The sequence below is a fragment of the Cetorhinus maximus genome, chromosome 7 (genome assembly GCF_964194155.1).
Source record: "Cetorhinus maximus chromosome 7, sCetMax3.hap1.1, whole genome shotgun sequence".
NCBI lineage: Eukaryota > Metazoa > Chordata > Chondrichthyes > Lamniformes > Cetorhinidae > Cetorhinus > Cetorhinus maximus.
In genome coordinates, this window is record NC_135885.1 from 112,380,771 (window position 1) to 112,399,780 (window position 19,010).

Consider the following 19,010-nt stretch of genomic DNA (forward strand, 5'->3'; position numbering starts at 1 on the left):
GCACTGTAAAACGTTGTTCCCTTTAGTGTTGGTATTCTTGCAAATTGTCCTGATGAGTGCAAAATGAAAAGCTTCCACAATGTGCCTTTTTTCAGCAATACTCAAGTTCTGTAATACCAAACGACTAAGTACAGTACTGTGGCTGTATTAGAAGACTTTCAGCTATGATGGTTCATCTGTATCAGATGTCTCTGGTGTTCCTCTCCTAGGCACACGAACACACAGACGCACTCGCGAACTCGCACACACACCCGTGAACACGCACGGACACACACACACACACACACACACAAGCACACGAACGAACACACACGGACACATGCCATGCGCGTGCAAACGCACACGCACTTAAAATGGCCTAACAAGCCGCTCTGTTGGATCAAACCGTTACAGAAAAGACAAAAAAAAGGGTATGAAACTGGACAGGCCAACCGACATTGACCTAGGCACCAGAAACGAAATGGCATACCTAGCCCTGTCAACATTGCAAAGCCCTCCTAACTAACATCTGCAGGCTTGTGTCAAAATTGGGAGAGCAGTTCCACAGACTAGTCAAACAACAGCCTGACATACTCATACTTACCAAATATACCTTACAGATAATGTCCCATCACCATCCCTTGTTCTGTCCTGTCCCACTGGCTGGACAGGCCACCAGAGGTGGCTGCACAGAGGTATACAGTTGGGATGAGTTGCCTTGGGAGTCCTCAACATTGACACTGAACCCCATGAAGTCTCATCAGGTCAAATATGGGCAAGGACACCTCCTGCTGAATGTCACCTTCCACACCTCCCCACAGCTAGCGAATCAGTACTCCATGATGAACACCACTTGGCACAGTTCCAGGACATCACTGCAGGAGTTCCTCAGGGTAGTGTCCTAGGCACAACTATTTTCAGCTGCTTCATCGATGACCTTCCTTCCACCACATTGTCAGAAGTGGGGATGTTTGCTGATGATTGCACAATGTTCAGCACCATTCATAACGCCCTAGATAATGAAGCAGTCTATGTCCATATGCAGCAAGACCTGGACAACATTCAAGCTTGGGTTGACAAGTGGCAAGTAACATTCATGCCACACAATTACAAGGCAATGGCCAGGTCCAACATGAGAGAATCTAACCATTGCCCCTTGACATTCAATGACATTACCATCATTGAATTCCCCACTATCAACATCCTGGGGGCTACCAATGACTGGAAACTGAACTGGAACAGCCATATAAATAGTGGTGGGGAATTCTGCAGTGAGTTACTCACCTCCTGACTCCCCAAAGCCTGTCTACAATCTACAAGGCACAAGTCAGGAGTGTGATGGAATACTCTCTGCTTGACTGGAAACAGTTCCAACAACATTCACAAAGTTTGACACCATCCAAGACAAAGCAACCTGCTTGATTGGCACCCCATCCACAAACATTAATTCCCTCCAGCACTGACACAGTGGCAGCAATGTGTACAATCTGCAAGATGCACTGCAGCACCTCACCAAAATTCCTTCGATGGCAGCTACCACGCCCGCCATCTCTAGCACCTAGAAGGACAAGGGCAGCAGATGCATGGGAACAGCACCACCTGCAAGTTCCCCTCCAAGCCACACACCATCCTGACTTGGAACTATATTACCATTCACTGTTGCTGGATTAAAATCCTGAAACTCCCTTCCTCACAGCATTGTGGGGGTGCCTATCCCACATGGACTTGCAAAGATTAAAGAAGGTGACTCACCACCACCTTCTCAAGGGCAATTAGGGATGGGCAATAAATGTTGGCCTAGCCAGTGATGCCCAATTCCCCAAAACAAATATAAAGCAATTTTAAGATATCTTAAAAAATGTATGTCAAGAAGATATAATAATTCTCACAATATTATTGGAATTTATTGTAAAATAGAGTAATAGTGGGATGTGCGTGTGTGTGCATGTGCATGTATGATTTAATTGAATTAGAGGCAGCTAGTCTCGGTGTTTTGATCTAAGAAAAGAGATTAGGTTTGAAATGTTAATTAGATAAACATGGGGAAGTTTAGAAACATAGGTATCAAGGGAACATTTGCATTTTGAAATAAACCAGACTAAACCAAGCCACGTGAAGTTTAGAAATGGTGTGTTTATTTTTCATAAAGATTACTGGTAAAACTTAGTGCTATGAGAGGGTTCTATTATCAGGGAGATAAAGTCCAAAGGCATGGTGAAACAATGGGTATTTGCATTCAAAGAGGAAGATATGTATAAAGAAGGAGCAAAGGCAATTTTAAGATCTTACATGTATGTGAAAAAACCTTCAGCATCGATGCCTCAAACTGCTGTCTTCAAAGGACTGAAATTAAGAAAACTCACTTGGAAGTCGAGTTGTTCAGGGTATCATGTTTCTTTGCCTGGGTCTTTTAAAATCTGTGTGTCTTACTGTTGCCTTAACAAAAGTGTAACTGGGAGTTAGATTGATTAGGGGATTTAGAAGTTATCATAGTAGTAATTTGTAGATCTATGTATGTATTTAAAGTCATTTCTTCTATTAATAATTGTTTAATCTAGTTTTGAAAAAACCTATAAGACTTGGTGGTCTTATTACTACTGAATTCAGGGCAAGCATTTAAAAATTTATACAAATTGAAAAACAAGTTGTGGCAGTTGTTTCAAGTTTCCTTCTGGAATTTGAACAACTCAGCATTTACCGTTGGCTGTGCTATAACATGTAAAGTAAATGAACATTTCGCCGAGTTACATTAGATGACTAGTTTTTATATTTTCCCCCATGTAGATTGTGTTTCCACACTTTACATAATTATTGCAGTTATTTTAATATCAGTAAAATGCTTCACATTATTTCAATTTTCCAGTTATTATTTATTCTGAATCACATTATTTTGTCATTTTACAATTTTAATCATTCTGGGCAGGTTGGTGTTCGAGACTACAACGCAATGTGAAAGTATCCAGGGTAAATAGCATTGTGGTAACAGTTGGTGATGGCTCTACCAGGACATCAGCTATGCATAATGGACAGACTATATCCTAAAATTCACTACAGGGAACATCATGGGACATTAAATAACAAACACTTCATGAACACATACTTGCCCTGCCTTCATACTTCAAACACAATATATGAGATAAATGCTTGTGCCAAAACAAAGGCATTCATTTGCAATGTACAGAAAAGCTCTCCCAGGCACATACAAGACCTTCAGTTCTTCACACAAACACCTCATCTCTAGCCTGAATGTAAATTCATTGAAAGATTAATTGCAAAATTAATTATGTATATGTTTATAATTACATTTTGTAGTTTTAAGGTGACAAACAATACCACTGCAGTGGATTAGCAGAAGAAACATAGATGCTGCTTAAACAGCTTGAAGCCATATTCAGTCATGAATTACCCAAAGGACATTAAATCAGTGGCTTTCCCAGTAAAATCACATTGAAGCCCTTTTTAACCTTCCAGAAGTACAAGAGGGGAACTGAAATGTAGCAGCCATCATGATCCTTCGCCCCCACTCATGACCATTTCCTACACCCATGTCTCCCCACTCATAGATCCCAGTTCTTGGTACCACCAATCCTTTGGTGCCCCACCTGTTCTGGCATTCCAGTTCCACTCCACCAAATTCTTGTCTTATTGACAGGTCACTAGTCATGAAAGAAATTCAAACTGACCTTATTCTTTTTGCTTTTGTAAAATTGGACTTTCTGCTGAACCCAACAAGATGGCTGCTACAAGTCACATGACTACAGGATTGGCTCTTTGTTCTGGAAGCTCCCAACAGGAGTTACAAAATCAAGAGTCCTCCTCTCAGCATTGCAGCATCTCACACCCAATTATAAAGACATTATAATCACAAAACCAAGGGACTCACAGATCGAAACTCGTTATTCCTGCAGAGTTGTTAACACACCCATCTCACACCTGGGTCTGTCCAGGTCCTTTTCAAAAAGGGGCCATTGAGGGGACAATAGATGTCATTTGCATCTTGATAAACATACCTGTCCAGCGGAGTCAGAAGGTCTGCCTAGACAATGGCTTCCTGACACGAGATACTCAACATGGATGGTAACTCTTTGAGAAGCTAATGGCTGGGACATTATCAGTCCCGAAACCAAAGCCAGTCTCAGACACCAGATATACATCCCTTTCAAAATCATTGTGGAGAAAGGTCACATGTCTCAAGTGACCATTTTGAAATCTCTATATTCCTTCGAAAACTGAGAAACCCTCAGTCTGCTGAATTACCAACTAATCAAACAGACTTACAGCAGGACTCCCAGCTGACCAAGCAGCTGATCACCGTGTCTCAACTTCTTGAAAGCAGTTTGATTTAAAACGTCTCTGATCATTGCTGATCAAGCATTCTAAGCACAGAAATCCCATTGATTATGCAACAGATTCATTTCAAGGATTTTCATATAGCTATCTCCAACCAGGAATTAGTTTGGACTGAACTCCACTACCTAGGAAACAGACGCTGGAAATCATGTGAATTAATATTCATTTCTGTTGTTCTTTTACAATTGTTATCCATAGTTGTCAAAACTCCCTCTCTTGTAGTGTGTCTGTGTGTATGCGCGTGTGCCTCTCTCTGCCTATGCGTGTCTGTGGTTGCGAACATTGTCCATCCTTCTTTCTCTAGCACACCCACCCCCTCCACCCACCCCACCACAAATCAGTGAATCTGCTAACATAGCAGAATACAGTTCCAAGTCCTGGTGAGGGCAATGGTTCCTCTGGGGTACATTGCAAGAGCCAAGGCCACAGCACCCTCCATGGTTCAGCCAGCGAGAAACATAAAAGCGAAGCTGTAGAATGTGATCTGTCTCCTAGCTCCAAATGGCAGAGGGGTGGCAGGAGAGCTGCTCAAGAATGCAATTGTGATAAGTGATTCAATCGTTAGGGGAACAGACATGCATTTTTGAGGCCACAGAAGTGACTCCAGGATGGAGTGTCTCTGGTGCCAGGATCAAGAATGTCATTGAATCATTGAACATTCTGACGTTGGGGGTAAGGGTGGGGAAGGGTAAACAGCCAGAGGTCATGGTCCATATTGGTACCAATGACATTGGTAGAAGGAGGGGTGAAGTCCTGTAGGCATATTTCAGGGAGCTGGGAAAGAAATTAAAACACAGAACCTCAAAAGGTAATGATCTCCAGATTACCCCCAAGGCCATATGCTAATGAGCACAGAAATATGGGGATAATGCGGCTAATCACGTTGTTGGAGAGATGGCCCAGGAGGAAGGGCTTTAGATTACGAGGGCAGTAGGAACAGTTTTGGGGAAGGCCAGACCTGTACAAGCCAAATGGGTTGCGCCTCAACAGGGCCATAACCAATATTGATATGGGGAGATTTGCTTGTGCTGTTGGGAAGGGTTCAAATTATCTTGACAGCAGGGTGGGAACCCTAGCATAGATTCAGAAGACTGAGGTAAAGCTGGAAATAGAAGGCAAAAAACTAAGGGAAGTGTGTTAGCACTGAAAGTCCTGTGGTTTTGTACTGCTGGGAAGTACCTGGGGTTTAACTACACTGGGCAATGCTGTCTGTACTTTTAGGGAGCACAGATTCAAGCTGTACATTGCTTTGAATGTATATTTTTTGTTGAACAGTAATAAACCCCAGCTCCAATCACAGATTGTGGGGTGGCATTAAAAACATAAATACATCATACTCCTGTCAGTTGAGACTAGGAGACAGATCACATTCTACAGCTTCTCTTCTATGTTTCTCTTTTTGTGGTCCTATAGTGTACTTCCAGCAGTGTGTTTGCCCCTTTTTTGTGGCTCAGTTCCACTCAATGTCTCATTTGATGCTCCTTCCAGCATATCATCCCTCCTCACAGCTGTGATTGTTTATTTATCCAAATTTGCAACCTCCACTCTTTAAAAAAAAAAATCACTTTTCCTATCCTGTCTAAAAAACACTAGCCAGGAATGTTGAGCTGCCATTCCTGCTCTTCTTTAAGCCACATTTCAATATCTATGCTATCATTCTTCTAAAGTATATCTGTGCTCTCAGCTCATTGGCCTTATTCACTAGATTCCTTCCATTGAATTATATACCACAAACAGTTCCTTTGTGGTCTATTTTCTCATCTTTTCCCCCAAAATTTGGGGTACCTACCTCCAGCCTAGAACATTTCACCAATTAGTTTGCTGTGTATCTGGGTTCTAGAAAAGTGGAAGATAATACAGAGCATATCAAGAAAGGAACCTGTGATAATTAAGCCTCTTAATTTACAAAAAAAAATGACAACTCCAAAATCCAATCCTCACAACATGCCAGCAATATTTTGGAATAAGAAACAGTTGACATATTCACTGTAGACATATAGTACAATATATTGTTCACTGCATGATATTAACACCAATATAAAATGCTGATCATGAGATCTATTATAAAATATAGCATGCAATTGTCAAACTTAAGACAAATTTGTTGCAAGGGAAGCCAATTTCCTACAGCTTACTGGTTCACCATTCAGATTTGCCATGGACAGAATGCATGTGCTCGCTTACTGTCCGTAATCAGTATGTTTTGTATTGAAAGAGGTGCATCTTTTCTTACCTTTAGTGTGCATTCCAATTAAATATTTCAACAGCAAGCTTTCACGAGTTTAAAATAAATAAGGTCATTTATTCTCTCACACCCCGCATTAACGCAACGTCACAGACTCTGTCTCCCCCCCGCATGCACACACAAAGATTGGATTGATACTGATTACAAATTACAAGTTACTTCAGTCTCTGATTTCCAATTTCCATGGCAGGCCTGTGGTTTCTTGAATGGATGCGATGACTTAATAAGGGACTTGTAAAGCGAAGGGTTCACAACCGATTGTAAGGCTTCTTATAGTTGAATATCGAGGAGGTTGGTTCTCAGATGAAGTTTGAAACTGGAATAGGTTAAGTACTTTGGCTGCTTGATGATTTCCAGGTAGTTTCAGAGTCTGGTTCTCAGACTGGCTGACGATTGATGGATCTGCTGAGCCCTGGGGTAATAAGGGTGCAGTCGCTGAACCTAGTTTCAATGACATGGCCACTGGGTTAACACTTCTGAGGCCCACCCAGTCTATTTTGCACAGGGGAGGTCATAGTGATACAATAGCAAGTTGATTGTGGCCACTGAGTTGAGCTTCCCTTTTGTCCAGTATGAAATATTGAGACAGGCAGTCTGTAACTCCAGTCTGTAGGTGTTGGCCCATCTTTAAACAATGATATGTGAGAATTCCACAATTGGCTGTGCGGTACCTCACCTTTATCCATATTTAATTTGGTAGTTGCCAGAGACTTAATACTGTCTGTAGCCTAAATGTCAAAAGTCACATGACTTGCAGCAGCTATTTTAACAGTTTGTTTTCTTTTATTTATTCGTTCACAGGATATGTGCATTGCTGGCTAGGTCAGCATTTATTGCCCATCCCTAACTGCTCTTGTGAAGGTGGTGGTGAGTCACCTTCTTGAAATGCTGCAGTCATATGGCGTAGGTACACCCACAGTGCTGTTAGGAAGGGAGTTCCAGGATTTTGACCCAGTGACAGTGAAGGAACAGGGATTTTGCTCCAAGTCAGGATGGTGTGTGCCTTGGTGGGGAACTTGCAGGTGGTGGTGTTCCTATGCATCTGCTGCCCTTGTCCTTCCAGGTGGTAGAGGTCATGGGTTTGGAATGTGCTATCGAAGGAGCCTTGGGTGAGTTGCTGCAATGCATCTTGTAGAAGGTACACGCTGTTGCCACTGTGCATTTGTGGTGGAGGGAGTGAATGTTGAAGGTAGTGGATGGGGTGCCAATCAAGCAGGTTGTTTTGCCCTGGATGGTGTCGAGCTTCTTGAGTGTTATGGGAGCTGCTCTCATCCAGGCAAGTGGGGAGTATTCCATCACACTCCTGACTTGTGCCTTGTAGATGGTGGACAGGCTTTGGGGAGTCAAGAGGGGAGTTACTCTCCACAGAGTTAAAATTGTGTCCAATTTTTAAAAGTATTAACTGAAAGTTCATAATTTGACATGTTATGATGGCTGCTGCAAATCATGTGATTTTGAATGAGCATGACAGATCACTCATTCACCAAACTGCACACCACCCTATTAGCCACTGTAACTGCCTCAGCAATACTGTCATGCATCAAAACAGTACTCCCTATTTACAGTACTTTTTTCCCCTTCAGCCACTCCGTGCCCCTTCATTACTCCTACTCAACTAAGACTATCTACCTCCAAACTTCACTGCTTCTCTCCTCAATTATCACTACTATATGACTATCTCCCCACCAAAACTCCTCACTTCCCTCCCATAAACTGCTCCAACCCACTTCCATGAACCCTTCTACATGACAAATCCCATCATTTGTCAACAACAAAGCAAGAGCAAGTCAACTTCCTTATAAAATATTAGATGTCCACGAACAATGCCAGTATAATATACAAATAAAAGGGGGACAAAATTTAACTTCAAAATAGGCTGTCATGAATCAGCCCCCATTATATACGTTGCTGATTTTCCGTTTTCATTCTGAAAAGCTATATAAAGATGGCTCATCCGCTACTACCTACCTACCACCCCAAAGTTGAATATTACCTCAAGTACATCAATAAGCATAAACGCTTTGCCACAGATACAAACAAACAAACAAACAAACAATCTTAAAGCAGCATGAGCTTCTGAGTTGTGATTTTGAAACTGACATTTCAAATTTTTAAAGCTCACTGGCTGAATAGTTAAACCTCAAAACGCATGGGAAGGTATTCACTTGTGGTAATCAGATTTTCTGGCTTAAGTGACTGGCCAGTATCAGCACAGCTCCATCTCATTTCCATATTAATATATTGCGTATTAGATGGTATAACACTCCTATGATTATAAAACAGTACATCAACTAACTTACAGCAACATCATTAAAGATCCGCTGCTCGTTAATGATTAGTGCTTTAACAGGAGATGTGCCGGAACTGAACTTAAATAATAAAATCACAACAGCACATAAAATATAGGTTTTAATGTGGATAATGTTTGCACCAATTTTTGAGATCAAATAAAATCTGCATGTTTATATCTGGATTAAAGTTCCCTCTTACAGGTTGCAAAGTAAGTCATTCTATCGACTACAAAATTCTGAATTTTCTAGTTTTGCAAAAGACAGTGCAGCAGATATCAATATGCAGTATTTCTACTACCCCTTCAGAAAAATGCACTAAAAAACACATGTTAATGAAAGATTCTATGATAATAGTTGATAATGATTATAAATGTTTTTTTCCAACATAAAAAGCTCCCAAATGACTCAGTGGGTATATAAACTGTATCATGAGGTACTGAGCTATACAGATCAAGATTATTGGTAGTTACAGTTCTGCACTTATTTGTCAATCCTAAATGTGCAGTGCAGATGCTTCAATTGACCTCGGTGTTGCCAGTCGAAGTATAAGGAAGGAATCAGACAACCTACTGAACACTCATTGCTAGTCAACTGTGGGTGTCAATTTTGGATGTCAGGCAAGTGCAGGATTATAAAATTCCATAGAAAACAGATCATTCAGTCCAGCCAGTACATGTTTGTGTTTATCATCTGCACAAGCATTCTATATGCCCTCCCCAAAATAAAAACAGGAAATGTATTACTCAGCAGGTTAGGCAACATCTGTGGAGAGAGAAACAGTTAATATTTCATTAGTCCTTCATTTGTCCTTCCTGGAAGAAGCTAGAGAGATTTTAAGAAAGTACAAGGGCAGGGAAAAGGAGAGGGCAGGGAGAAGAGCAAAAGGAAAGGCCTGTGATAGAGTGGAAAACAGGAGAGACAAATGTAAGAAGGGATAATGGCGCAAGGCAAAAATAGAAGTTTTTTATTCATTTACAGGATGTAGGCATTGTTGACTAGGCCAGCATTTGTTGCCCATCCTTAATTGCCCTCGTGAAGGTGGTGGTGAGCTGCCTTCTTGAACCGCTGCAGTCCCTGTGGTGTAGGTACACCCACAATGCTGTTAGGGAGCGAGGTCCAGAATTTTAACCCAGCGACAGTGAAGGAACGGTGATATATTTCCAAGTCAGGATGGTGTGTGGCACTTCCAGGTGGTGGTGTTCCCATGTTTCTTCTGCCTTTGTCCTTCTAGATGGTAGTGGTCGTAGGTTTGGAAGATGCTGCCTAAGGAGCCTTGGTGAGTTTCTGCAGTGCACCTTGTATACGGTACATACTGCTGCCACTCTTCGTCCGTGGCGGAGGAAGTGAATGTTTGTGGAAGGGGTGCCAATCAAGCGAGCTGCTTTGTCCTATATGGTGTCAAGCTTGTTGGAGTTGCACTCATCCAGGCAAGTGGAGAGTATACTATCACACTCCTGACTTGTACCTTGTAGATGGCAGACAGGCAGGAGGTGAGTTACTCATTGCAGGATTTCAGGCCTCTGACCTGCTCTTGTAGCCATAGTGTTTATATGGCTAGTCCAGTTCAGTTCTGGTCAATGGTAACCCCAGGACACTGGTAGTGGGGGTGATGGTAATGCCATCGAATGTCAAGGGGCGATGGTTAGATTCTCTCTTACTGGAGATGATCATTGCCTGGCACTTGTATGTTGCGAATGTTATTTGCCAATTGTCAGCCAAAGCCTGGATATTGTCCAGGTCTTGCTGCATTTGGACATAGTCTGCTTCACTTTTTGAGGAGCCGCGAATGTGCAATGTTCAGCACCAATCAGCAGAGAACATCCCCACTTCTGACCTTATGATGGAAAGAAGGTCATTGGTGAAGCAGCTGAAGGCGGTTGGGCCTAGGACACTACCCTGAGGAACTCCTCCAGTAATGTCCTGGAACTGATCCAACAATCTCAACCATCTTCCTTTGTGCTAGGTGGAGAGTCTTCCCCCTGATTCCCACTGACTCCAGTTTTTCTAGGGCTCCTTGATGCCACCACACTCAGTCAAATGCTGACTTGATGGTAATGAGAAAAGTAAGGAAATAAAAATGTGTCTAAAGCAAGTGTAAATGGGAAATAGCACAATTATTACCAGCAGCCACTGCCCCAAAAAACTGGGGGCAGGGGTCATGATCTGAAATTGTTGAACTCAATGTTGAGTCCAGAATGCTGTGAAGTGCCAAACTGAAAGGCGAGGTGCTGTTCTTTCTTGGGAAAACGATATTGGCAAGAGCAGAAACCTGACTCAAAGAAGGGGAGGACTGGGAACTAAATATTTCAGAGAAAAAAATTGGGTGGCAGTATTGATCCAATGAATTATTATAGCATGGAGAAGTTTGGTGTGGTTGAGGATCCAAAGACAGAGACCCAGATTTTTGCACCCAGGTCTGGTGCAAGATGGGTCAAATGGCTTCCTTCTGTGCTGTAACTTTTCTATGATTCAATGGTGCACAGAGATGGGAAAATTCCCAGTTCCACGAATCTGACCTTTAAAAATGGCTGCCCTGATGTCATATTTTCAGTCTGGGGGGTGTGAGTTAGAATAGGAGTTGGGGTGGGTGACCCAGCAAGAAGTGACGAAGCTACTGGGTGAGCTGGGTGTAAGGCCTGCCTCGGATATCCTGCATTGTGTGTTGAAAATTTTTTTAAAAGATTAAAACATAAAACATCTCCCCAGCCCTCACATGCCTTCACTCCTCTACAAATTCCCCATGACCCATGCATGCCAACCCATACTACTTCATTAATATATGCATCCCCAAGGCCTTTTATGGACCTGCTGCCAACCTATGCCTCTGTACCCAACACTATGGCCCTTTATAGCCCCTATGCCAACCTTTGCCCCTGGACCCACCCCATGGCCATTTATAGCCCCCATGCCAACTTAGTGCTAACTCATGTCAACCCAACTGTTTATTGCAGACTTGACTATATTGAAAAAACTCATTCATATAAAACATTTACTACATTTATATTCCTTCAACTAAATAAAGCCTTATAACAACAAACATTTTATTCAGGTGCACATTCCTTATAACAACAAGCATTAGAATTCAAAGTCCCACTAAAATGTCTTGTAGCTGTCAAACTGAAATGGAAGGCATCCTACTGTGATAATATAGTTGTGAAATCAGTCATGCAGCAGTAATGGAAGTCCCCAGGCTTGTCAACTTGAGTGAAATTGTAAGCAATTATTTTTTTAAAAATAAGGTCTGGAGAGTTTTAAAGGGCTGGACTTTAGCTCCCTTTGGCAGGTGCTTCTGTCAGTTTTGACAGTTGATTTTGACAAGTCTGTTGACAGTTCTAATGAGCTTGACAGTAATGAGTATATGCACTTTTTACACACATTTATGCCTGATTTTAATACTCCCAAAGGGCACCTGACCTCCGCCAAAGTTGTCCCGGGGCCAGATCCAAAGGGGAACCTTACCTCCCCAAAGGGGTACCCTGGCTATCCAAACATATCCACCAAGTTCAGACCTGCGCTCACCTGGTCTAATCTGTACAAGTCAGTTTCACGTGCCTGGCCTACCGAAATGCCATTTCAGAGGAGGTAGCTGATGATTTATATGGCCAGTTGCCTTAGGCACAGGTGCAAAATGCCCCTATTCCTGCTCCCACGAAAATGGGAAGTGCCGTGTTCAAGCATTTCCATGATTTTCTCCACAATGGAGAGCCACTCCATCGTGGCGAAAATATGGGCCAGAGTCTATTTGCCGAACAACACTGAGTGTACCTACACCACAGGGACTGCAACAATTCAAAAGGCAGCTCACCACCACCTTCTCAAGGGCAATTAGGGATGGGCAATAAATGCTGGCCTAACCAGCAACACCCACATCTTGTAAATGAATTTTAAAAAAATTAAGGAGCATTACAGGAACTGTTGCCACTATTTGGTGGCATACAGGAATAGTGTAAGGAAAAGAGGGAAGTTCCAAAAAGATATAAGAGCTACAGAGTAGCGATAATGGGTGACTTTAATTATCCTAACATAGACTGAGATAGTAGCAATGTAAAGGGCAAAGAGGGGAGAAATGCCTTTAATGTGTACAATAGAACTTTCTTGATCATTGTGTTTCCAGTTCAACAAGGAAGAAAGTAGTGCTGGATCTAGTTCTGGGGAACAAAGTGGGGCAAGTGGATCATGCTTCAGTGGGAAAGCATTTGGACAGCAGCAGCCATAGTATTACCCAGTTTAAAATAGTCATGAAAAGGACAAGATACAATCAAGTATATAAACTCTTCATTGTAGGAGGGCTAACTTCAGTGAATTGAAAAGGAATCTTGCCCAGGTGGATTAAAATCAAATATTTGATGGCAAAATCAAAGTGGGGGGGGGGGGGGGGGGGGGGGTGGTTTGGGCATAGAGTAGATGCATTCCAATGAGGTGTTGGGGGGCAGGGTGGGGGGGTGCGGAAGGAGGGACATCTAAAGCTGGAACTCCCTGGATGACTAAAGATAAAAAGGGTTAAAATGAGACGGAGAAATGATTATATTAATCACAAGGTTAACAACAGTGGTGGATCAAGCTGAACAAAGAAAGCATAGATGAAATCTAAAATAAAAGTAGAGGGGAAAATAGTAGGAGAATAGATTAGCAGCTAACATAACAGGGAACCCAAAGATCTTTCTAAACATACAAATAGTAAAAGGGTAGTGAAGAGAAGGGTGGGGCCATTCATTGGGACAAAAAGGGAGCTATTTCTGCGGAGGCCTGGTTGAGGAATTAAATAAGTATGTGGTATCTGTCTTCCCTAAAGATGCCAGTAAAAGAGAAGGCAGTAACAATAATGGATAGGATAAAAATAGTTAAAGAGGATGTACTTAACGCTCAATGGCATTACGATCACTGAATCTTCCACTATCAACATCCTGGGGGTTACCATTGACTAGAAACTGAACTGGACTAGCCATATAAATACTGTGGCTACAAGAGCAGGTCAGAAGCAAGGAATCCTGCACCGAGTAACTCACCTCCTGACTCCCCAAAGCCTGTCCACCACCTACAAGGCACAAGTCAGGAGTGTGATGGAATACTCTCCACTTGCCTAGATGAGTGCAGCTCCAACAACACTCAAGAAACTTGAAACCATCCAGGACAAAGCAGCCCGCTTGATTGGCACCCATCCACAAACATTCACTCTTTCCACCACCGACGAAGAGTGGCAGCAGTGTGTACCATCTATATGGTGCAATGCAGGAACTCACTAAGGCTCCTTAGATAGCACCTTCCAAACCCATGACCACTACCATCCAGAAGGGCAAGGGCAGCAGATAGATGGGAACACCACCACCTGGAAGTTCCCCTCCAAGTCACTCACCACCCTGATTTGGAAATATATTACCGTTCCTTCACTGTCGCTGGGTCAAAATCCTGGAACTCCCTTCCTAACAGCACTGTGGGTCTACCTACACCACATGGTCTGCAGCAGTTCAAGAAGGCAGCACACCACCACCTTCTCAAGGGCAACTAGGGATGGGCAATAAATGCTGGCCCAGCCTGCGAAGCCCAAATCCTGTGAATGAGTTTTTTAAAAAGCTGGCCATCCTCAAAAGTCTAAAAGTCACCTGGTCCTGGAGAGATACATCTTAGTATATTGATACATATATAGAAACTAGGAGGAGTAGGCCATTCAGCCCTTCGAGCCTGCATTCAATATGATCATGGCTGATCCTCTAGCTCAACGCCATATACCTGCTTTCACCTCATACCCCTTGATGCCCCTAATATCCAAAAATGTATCAATTTCTTTCTGTATAACCCTGTATAACTGCAGTTAGACATCCCTACTTCTGAACTCAAATCCTCTTGCAATGAAGGCCAACATACCATTTGCCTTCCTAATTGCTTGCTGCACCTGCCTATTTACTTTCATTGACTAGTGTACAAGGACACCCAGATCCCTTTGTACATCTATACTTGCCAATATGTCACCATTTAAATAATACTCTGCCTTTCTGTTTTTCACACCGAAGCATATAACTTCACATTTATCCACGTTATACTGCATCTGCATGTGTTTACCCACACACATTTGTCTAAATTGCCCTGAAGCCTCCTTACATCCTCCTCACAACCCCGCCCTGTTTGTGTCATCAGTAAACTTGTAAATATTGCATTTGGCTCCCTCATCCAGGTAATTTATATATATCGTGAAAAGCTGGAGCCCAAGCACTGATCCCTGAGGTACACCACTAGTCACCGCCTGCCACCCGGAGAAAGACCCATTTATTCCCACTCACTGTTTCCGGTCTGTCAACCAATTCTCAATCCATGCCAGTATATTACCCCCAATCCCATGTGCTTTAATTTTGCCCACGAGCCTCTTATGTGGGACTTTATCAAAAACCTTCTTGAAATCCAAATACACCACATTCACTGGTTCTCCCTTATCTATTCTACTAGTTACAGCCTCAAAAAACTCCAGTAGATTAGTTAAGCATGATTTCCCTTTCATTAACCCATACTGACTTTGTCTAATCCCGTTAATGCTTTCGAAGTGTTCTGTTACCACGTCTTTTTTTAATAGGCTCTACCATTTTCCCCACTACTGATGTTAGGCTAACTGGTCTATAATTCTGTTTTTTCTCTCCTTCCTTTTTAAATAATGAGGTTACATTTGCCACCCTCCAATCTGTAGGAACTGCTCCAGAGTCTATAGAATTTTGGAAGATGACCAGCAATACACCCAGTATTTCCAGGGCCACTTCCTTTAGTATCTGGGATGTAGATTATCACGCCCTGGGGATTTTTCAGCCTTTAACCCCATTAATTTCTCTACCACCATTTTTTTTACTATTACTGATTTTCTTCAATTCCTCCCTCTCCCTAAAATTTCTCAGAAATGTATCCTCTTTTGTGAAGAGAGAACCAAAATATGTGTTCAATTCTTCTGCCATTCCTTTGTTTCCCATTATAATTTCCCCCGTTTCTGACTGTAAGTGACCCACATTCATCTTCGCTAATCTTTTTCTTTTCGCATATTTATAGAAGCTTTTACAGTCAGTTTTTATGTTCCTTGCATGTTTACTCTCATACTCCATTTTCCCCTTCTTGATCAGTCTTTTTGTCCACTTTTGCTGAATTCTAAACTGTTCCCAATCCTCAAGCTTGCTGCATTTACTGGCAATTTTATGGAAGCAAGGGTGGAAATTGCAGAGACTTTGCCCACAATTTACCAAGCCTACGGGGAGGGATGAGGCAAGATTACTGGAGGATTGCAAACGTTACATCCCTGTTTAAGAAAGGGAAACGGGATAAAACTGGCAACTACAGGCCAGGCAATCAGCGATGAGAAACTTTTAGAGACAATAACATGGGTCCAAATTAAATTTGCATTTAGAAAAGTAGAAAATAATAAATGAAATTCAGTATAGATTTGTTAATATTTGATTAACCTGATTTTGTTATTTGATAAAGTAACAAAGAGGGACAATGAGGGCATTGTGATTTATGTGGACTTTCAAAAGGTGTTTGACAAAGTACCACATGATAGACATGTTAGCAAAATTAAACCTGAGAAGATTAAAAGATCAGTGACAGCCTGGATACAAAACTAACCAAGGGACATAAAACAAAAAAAGTAGTTTTTCCAGACTAGAAGGAGGTATACAGGTATTGAGGGAGGTTGGTCTTAAGGCCACTGCTCTATTTGTTGTATTTTATTGACCAAGAATTGGGTATAGGGAATAATTTTGTAGTTTGTTCACTACATTTCCATGTTTTGTATCATTGAGGAGAACAGTACTAACTTCAGGATGATATAGGCAGACTGATAAAATAGGAATATGCATGGCAGATGAAATGTAATACATAGAGATATGAAATGATTCATTTTGGTAGGAAGAATGAGGAGAGGCAATATAAAGTACAATTTTAAAAGGGGTGCAGTAACAGACCTGTGGTCGTTTGTGCACAAACCTTTGAAGGTGTCAGGACAAGTTGAGAAGGCTGCTAAAATACATATTGGATCCTTGGCTTTATTAATAGAGGAATACAGTACAAAAGCTGGAGTACTGTAACTAGCAAACACTAATTTAAATATGATATCAGGATACTTTTTAAAATTAATTCATGATCTGGAATGCAATAGGGGTGGAGGAAGCAGATTCAATGGTACACTCAATTGGATGAATACTTGAAGGGAAAACAAGTAGCGCAGGAGAGTGGGATTTATTGAATGGCTTTGCCAAAGAACTGGCACAATGGGTTGAATTCCCTCCTGTGTTGCATCCTTCACAACAAAAACACCTGGAAAAACTCAGCAGGTCTGGCAGCATCTGCGGAGAGGAGCACAGTTAACGTTTCGAGTCCGAATGACCCTGCATCCTTCTACTTGAAAAATATTTTTTAAAAGTGTTAAAAATATTTTACTACTTGTCCATGCATGATAAAATTATATTTTCATTGGACTATTCAGGGTAAAAATTAGTAATAAATGCATTCACATTCAGTCAGAATACCGTTAAAGGCAACCTGCCGCTAACCTTTAGCCATATATGCCAACTAATTTTTCACATCTTAACATTTTGCTTTAATTTAGGCTGCCGCCGAGCTATTTCCGGTCGTGCACCTTGTACACAGGTAACACGAAACTCCTTGAGACGTGAGCGCTACAAAAATTGGATTATTGTGGCTGCTTCAAAACGTAGTCGTTGCAAAATAAAAAATGTCTCTGAAGGTACTGGATATACAGATCATTGACCAGCACCTACCGTGAAACAGAAATTTAGCAACTTGCTGCCCTCCGCGCTGTCTCGCGAGATCACTACTGAAAAATCCATTCACTGTTTTCCCCTCGCACATCAGCATCATCACTTCTGCGAAGGTGGTCAGAAGGAATAAAAGCGCCATTGTTTGAGTTGTTGTTTAAAAACCCAAACTCTCCACCTCCTGCGGCTCATCTATTGTCGGTCCGGCAGCTGAAGCCCTGCATTCCACTTCAACCTGATACTGCGGATAATTGACACCCAAGATAACCATTCCTAACTCCAGAGAAAGCGTGGATAGGCCCTGCGTTCAAATAATAACCAATCGGCATCAAATATGACCGGGACGCTACGAGTTTGATCATCTTTTTTGTGAGCAGCTTTGCCGGTGTTTTTCTACGTGTCAAAGGGAGCCATAAATTGGTTGCAAAACAACTATCGTAAAGACAACTAAATGCATCCAGAAGAGGCAGGACTTCAATAAATTCCATAGCCAATAATTGTTTTAATTTTTGGATCTGTCATTCTTGACAGTAAAAGGGACTTTTTATTTTGAGTCAGCCCAAGGTATAACATTTTATAAAATTGCAAACGTGTGTGCTTTACGACAGCCGTAAAGCGGTGGGTGACGATGTCGAAGAATGGCGGTTGGAATGCGAAGGAGCGAGGAGAATTCAAAAAGCGGCTGCTCGTGACTGGGGGAGCGGGCTTCATGTAGGTACCAGAGAACCCCGTGTAGATCATAGACACTGTGAGTTATAGATACACGGGGCTGATCATACATAGGTCAGTACCGTGTAGATCATAGACACTGTGAGTTATCGATACATAGGGTTGATTATAGAGAGATCAACACTGTGTAGATCATAGACACTATAAGACCATAAGACATAGGAGCAGAAATTAGGCCATTCGGCCCATCGAGTCTGCTCCGCCATTCAATCATGGCTGATAAGTTTCTCAACCCCATTCTCCCGCCTTCTCCCCGTAACCTTTGATCCCCTTACCAATCAAGAACCTATCTATCTCGGTCTTAAATACACTCAATGACCTGGCCTCCACAGCCTTCTGTGGCAATGAATTCCATAGATTCACCACTCTCTGGCTAAAGAAGTTTTTCCTCATCTCTGTTCTAAAAGGTCTCCCCTTTACTCTGAGGCTGTGCCCTCGGGTCCTAGTCTCTCCTACTAATGGAAACATCTTCCCCACGTCCACTCTATCCAGGCCTTTCAGTATTCTGTAAGTTTCAATCAGATCCCTCCTTTTCCTTCTAAACTCCACTGTGTATAGACCCAGAGTCCTCAAACGTTCCTCATATGTTAAGCATTTCATTCCTGGGATCGTTCTCGTGAACCTCCTCTGGACCCTCCCCAGGGCCAGAACATCCTGAAGTATGGGGCCCAA

The 19,010-nt window shown here is 42.2% G+C and overlaps 2 protein-coding genes across 6 annotated transcripts in view; one reads left to right on the forward strand and one right to left on the reverse strand.

The window, feature by feature from the left end:
- Positions 1-18,071, reverse strand: part of gpr180 (G protein-coupled receptor 180) — a 144,974-nt gene extending 126,903 nt beyond the window's left edge. The window contains exon 1 of one of the 3 annotated variants that reach the window (XM_078545924.1): positions 17,613-18,071. In XM_078545924.1, coding sequence (XP_078402050.1) covers positions 17,613-17,751 — 139 coding nt within the window. In that variant the 5' untranslated portion in view covers positions 17,752-18,071. The remainder of the gene's footprint in view (positions 1-17,612) is intronic. The other 2 variants (XM_078545922.1, XM_078545923.1) reach the window with 2 other exon arrangements.
- A 154-nt stretch (positions 18,072-18,225) lies between these two features.
- tgds (TDP-glucose 4,6-dehydratase) overlaps positions 18,226-19,010 on the forward strand; it is a 93,462-nt gene continuing 92,677 nt past the window's right edge. For all 3 annotated transcript variants that reach the window (XM_078545925.1, XM_078545928.1, XM_078545926.1), the window contains exon 1: positions 18,226-18,320. In XM_078545925.1, coding sequence (XP_078402051.1) covers positions 18,238-18,320 — 83 coding nt within the window. In that variant the 5' untranslated portion in view covers positions 18,226-18,237. The remainder of the gene's footprint in view (positions 18,321-19,010) is intronic.